Raw genomic sequence first — 5000 nt, 5'->3', positions numbered from 1 at the left:
CATTGTATCAGTATTGATTTGATTCTGTGTTGTTGTTTGTTACCAGTATGTTGACGTAGAAAGATGTTTTATATGAGTTATTTTGTTTTTCCCGTTTTGACGTTGTTACGGTTTTGATTCACGTAGTGTTACTACGCAGTAAGTATACAGAGTTAACTGAATGTATTAAGTTTCCTTTTCGTGTACTTTGAAAATACACTACAAATACAGTACATTCTGCATGGTCACTTCACCCCTACCTACATGTACACATTACCCAGACTTACCTGTTCACCCCCCCTCCCTTCTCCCACACGCTGACTCTGTACCGTAATACCCTGTATATAGCCTCCACATTGACTCTGTACGGTACCCCCTGTATATAGTCTCCACATTGACTCTGTACCGGTACCCCATGTATATAGCCTCCACATTGACTCTGTACCGGTACCCCCTGTATATAGCCTGCACATTGACTCTGTACCGGTACCCCCTGTATATAGCCTCCAAATTGACTCTGTACCGGTACCCCCGTATATAGCCTGCACATTGACTCTGTACCGGTACCCCCTGTATATAGCCTCCACATTGACTCTGTACCGGTACCCCCTGTATATAGCCTGCACATTGACTCTGTACCGGTACCTCCTGTATATAGCCTCCAAATTGACTCTGTACCGGTACCCCCGTATATAGCCTGCACATTGACTCTGTACCGGTACCCCCTGTATATAGCCTCCACATTGACTCTGTACCGGTACCCCCTGTATATAGCCTCCACATTGACTCTGTACCGGTACCCCCTGTATATAGCCTGCACATTGACTCTGTACCGGTACCCCCTGTATATAGTCTCCACATTGACTCTGTACCGGTACCCCCTGTATATAGCCTGCACATTGACTCTGTACCGGTACCCCCTGTATATAGCCTCCACATTGACTCTGTACCGTAATACCCTGTATATAGCCTCCACATTGACTCTGTACCGGTACCCCCTGTATATAGCCTCCACATTGACTCTGTACCGGTACCCCCTGTATATAGCCTGCACATTGACTCTGTACCGGTACCCCCTGTATATAGCCTCCAAATTGACTCTGTACCGGTACCCCCGTATATAGCCTGCACATTGACTCTGTACCGGTACCCACTGTATATAGCCTCCACATTGACTCTGTACCGGTACCCCCTGTATATAGCCTCCACATTGACTCTGTACCGGTACCCCCTGTATATAGCCTGCACATTGACTCTGTACCGGTACCCCCTGTATATAGTCTCCACATTGACTCTGTACCGGTACCCCCTGTATATAGCCTGCACATTGACTCTGTACCGGTACCCCCTGTATATAGCCTCCACATTGACTCTGTACCGTAATACCCTGTATATAGCCTCCACATTGACTCTGTACCGGTACCCCCTGTATATAGCCTCCACATTGACTCTGTACCGGTACCCCCTGTATATAGCCTCCACATTGACTCTGTACCAGTACCCCCTGTATATAGCCTGCACATTGACTCTGTACCGTAACACCCTGTATATAGCCTCCACATTGACTCTGTACCGTAATACCCTGTATATAGCCTCCACATTGACTCTGTACCGTAATACCCTGTATATAGCCCCGTTGATGTTAGTCTTATTGTGTTACTTATTATAATGACTTTATATTTTAGTCTATTTGGTTAAATATATTTTCTTAACTCTTCTTTGAACTGCTCTGTTCGTTGTAAAGTAAAGCATTTTCACGGTAAAAGTCGACACTTGTTGTTGACAAATAAAGTTTGGTTTGATTTCTCTTTCAACAGCCACAGTGTCACCGATCTGTTACAGATTATTTTTGTTATTAAGTGACCATTTTAAATCGTCAAAATCCTACTAATTTGGATAGAATAGAAAAAAAGGTTTAATGATATGTCTTAATTTATGTATTTATTCATGTAGTATTTAAATGATGTATATATATATATGTATATGTATAAATATAAAGACCATTGACATATTCGAATAATTAAAACAGGTCGATGTGATTCGCTATGTGTATTTTTATCTGACGTCAGTTCCCAAACCCCGCCCCTCCTCCCGCCCCTCCCCCTGCCCCTCCCCTTTAGATGGTCTTTGACCCAGAGGAGAAGAACATTTTACTAACCAAGGAGGACGAAAATAAAAAAAATCTATTGTGTTCAATACAACTCTGTCTTTATCCTCCCTGTGGGACAATTACAGGATGACAGGAGGAGTAGGAGGACAGAGAGAGAGAGAGAGAGAGAGAGAGAGAGAGAGAGAGAGAGAGAGAGAGAGAGAGAGAGAGAGAGAGAGAGAGAGAGAGAGAGAGAGAGAGAGAGAGAGAGAGAGAGAGAGAGAGAGAGAGAGAGAGAGAGAGAGAGAGAGAGAGAGAGAGAGAGAGGAGTTTCAGAAAGAGGGGGAGGGATATCAGAAGAGGGAGGAGTTTCAGAAAGAGGGGGAGGGATATAAGAAGAGGGAGGAGTTTCAGAAAGAGGGGGAGGGATATAAGAAGAGGGGGGTATATAAGAAAAACGGGAGACGACTGAAGAAGAGAGAGCTCAGCTGTTTTCCTTCTTTCTTATATATAGCAGAAGAGAGAAGCGAGAGGGCAGAGTGAGATGTTTAAAAAAGAGGACAGAAGAGGAAAGAGTGGAATAAGAGCACAGAGGAAAGAGGACAGAGGACAGAGGAAAGAGGACAGAGGAAAGAGGACCGAGGACAGGCCGGAAGGGGAACTAAGAGAGAGAGGGAGGAGAGATAGAAAGGAGAGAGACACAGGAGAGCAGGCCTGAAGGGGAACTAAGAGAGAGAGAGAGAGAGAGAGAGAGAGAGAGAGAGAGAGAAAGGAGAGAGACACAGGAGAGCAGGCCGGAAGGGGAACTAAGAGAGAGAGAGAGAGAGAGAGAGAGAGAGAGAGAGAGAGAGAGAGAGAGAGAGAGAGGAAAGATTACCGAGGACAGGCCGGAAGGGGAACTAAGAGAGAGAGAGAGAGGGAGGAGAGATTGAAAGGAGAGAGACACAGGAGAGCAGGCCGGAAGGGGAACTGTGGGAGACGAGATCTGCTCCGTCAGGTTACGTAAGAGAGTGACACACAGCACACCCTGAAAGAGAGGGAGGAGAGGAGAGAAAGAGGAGACCAGAAGAGAGACAGAGAGAGAGAGAGAGAGTTCCTTTACTCTGAGGCTGTTTACTCTGAGGCTGTTTACTCTGAGGCTGTTTACTCTGAGGCTGTTTACTCTGAGGCTGTTTACTCTGAGGCTGTTTACTCTGAGGCTGTTTACTCTGAGGTCCTTTACTCTGAGGCTGTTTACTCTGAGGCTGTTTACTCCGAGGCTGTTTACTCTAAGGCTGTTTACTCTGAGGCTGTTTACTCTAAGGCTGTTTACTCTGAGGCTGTTTACTCTGAGGCTGTTTACTCTGAGGTCCTTTACTCTGAGGCTGTTTACTCTGAGGCTGTTTACTCTGAGCCTGTTTACTCTGAGGTCCTTTACTCTGAGGCTGTTTACTCTGAGGCTGTTTACTCTGAGGCTGTTTACTCTGAGGCTGTTTACTCTGAGGCTGTTTACTCTGAGGTCCTGTACTCTGAGGTCCTTTACTCTGAGTCTGTTTACTCTGAGGCTGTTTACTCTGAGGTCCTTTACTCTGAGGCTGTTTACTCTGAGGCTGTTTACTCTGAGGCTGTTTACTCTGAGGCTGTTTACTCTGATGTCCTTTACTCTGAGGCTGTTTACTCTGAGTCTGTTTACTCTGAGGTCCTTTACTCTGAGGCTGTTTACTCTGAGGCTGTTTACTCTGAGGTTGTTTACTCTGAGGCTGTTTACTCTGAGGCTGTTTACTCTGAGGCTGTTTACTCTGAGGTCCTTTACTCTGAGGCTGTTTACTCTGAGGCTGTTTACTCTGAGGCTGTTTACTCTGAGGTCCTTTACTCTGAGGCTGTTTACTCTGAGGCTGTTTACTCTGAGGCTGTTTACTCTGAGGCTGTTTACTCTGATTTCCTTTACTCTGAGGCTGTTTACTCTGAGGCTGTTTACTCTAAGGCTGTTTACTCTGAGGCTGTTTACTCTGAGGCTTTTTACTCTGAGGCTGTTTACTCTGAGGCTGTTTACTCTGAGGTTGTTTACTCTGAGGCTGTTTACTCTGAGGCTGTTTACTCTGAGGCTGTTTACTCTGAAGTCCTTTACTCTGAGGCTGTTTACTCTGAGACTGTTTACTCTGAGGCTGTTTACTCTGAGGTCCTTTCTCTGATTCTCAGAGAGATGTCTCTGCAGCCCTATCCTTTCTGTTCTCATTCTTCTCCTTCTCCCACCCCTCCCCTTTCTCCAGTTCCAGAACCCGTATGCGTACTCCCCTCCGTTCCGTTTTGGGACGGTCCCCAACGGTTCGACGGAGAGGAACATCAGGAAGAATTACCCTAACATGCACGAGTACCTGTCCAAGTACCACCAGACAGGGGTTCAGGACGCTCTGGTCAGCCTGAAGACGGGGTAGGGAGCCTGGGCACGGCGGGGAGGGGCGAGGGCCCCCTCTGTGGGTCTCACTCACCTATCTCTGGTCTGGATGTCTCATCATATGAGGGGCTGAATGTCTCTCATCGTGTGTGTCTGTTCTCGCTCTCTGCGTCGGTATGTCTCTGTGTGTGTGTGTGTATGTGTGTGTTTGGTGTGTGTTGCTGCACTCTGGCTATAGACAGTGTTTGTGTGTGTGTGTGTGTGTGCGTGTGTTTGGTGTGTGTTGCTGCACTCTGGCTATAGACCGTGTGTGTGTGTGTGTGTGTGTGGGCGTATTAAACAATCAATGGATGACTCACAACCAATAGAGGGAGTACCTATCTCCCTAACCCAGTTAGTGTTGTGTGTGTGTGTGTGTGTGTGTGTGTGTGTGTGTGTGTTTGTGTGTGTTTCATTGATGACCAAGTCTGCAGAATGAATGAAAAAGCTAACTAGGAGTAGCAGCACTATTTAACACTGATCTGTATAAAGGGAGATGAGACGGAAGATGTGTGTGTG

The 5000-nt window shown here is 46.4% G+C and overlaps 1 protein-coding gene across 1 annotated transcript in view; it reads left to right on the top strand.

Annotated features, from left to right (window-relative positions):
- LOC139394598 (glutamate receptor ionotropic, NMDA 2A-like) overlaps positions 1-5000 on the top strand; it is an 86736-nt gene that overhangs the window by 69149 nt on the left and 12587 nt on the right. The window contains exon 10 of the mRNA XM_071142700.1: positions 4318-4478. Within this exon, the coding sequence (XP_070998801.1) occupies positions 4318-4478 (161 nt within the window). The remainder of the gene's footprint in view (positions 1-4317; positions 4479-5000) is intronic.

This window comes from Oncorhynchus clarkii, unplaced genomic scaffold (assembly GCF_045791955.1).
Source record: "Oncorhynchus clarkii lewisi isolate Uvic-CL-2024 unplaced genomic scaffold, UVic_Ocla_1.0 unplaced_contig_1649_pilon_pilon, whole genome shotgun sequence".
In the NCBI taxonomy this organism is placed as follows: domain Eukaryota; kingdom Metazoa; phylum Chordata; class Actinopteri; order Salmoniformes; family Salmonidae; genus Oncorhynchus; species Oncorhynchus clarkii.
The sequence above is the reverse complement of the archived record's forward strand: the minus strand, read 5'-3'. Positions and strand labels throughout refer to the sequence as shown.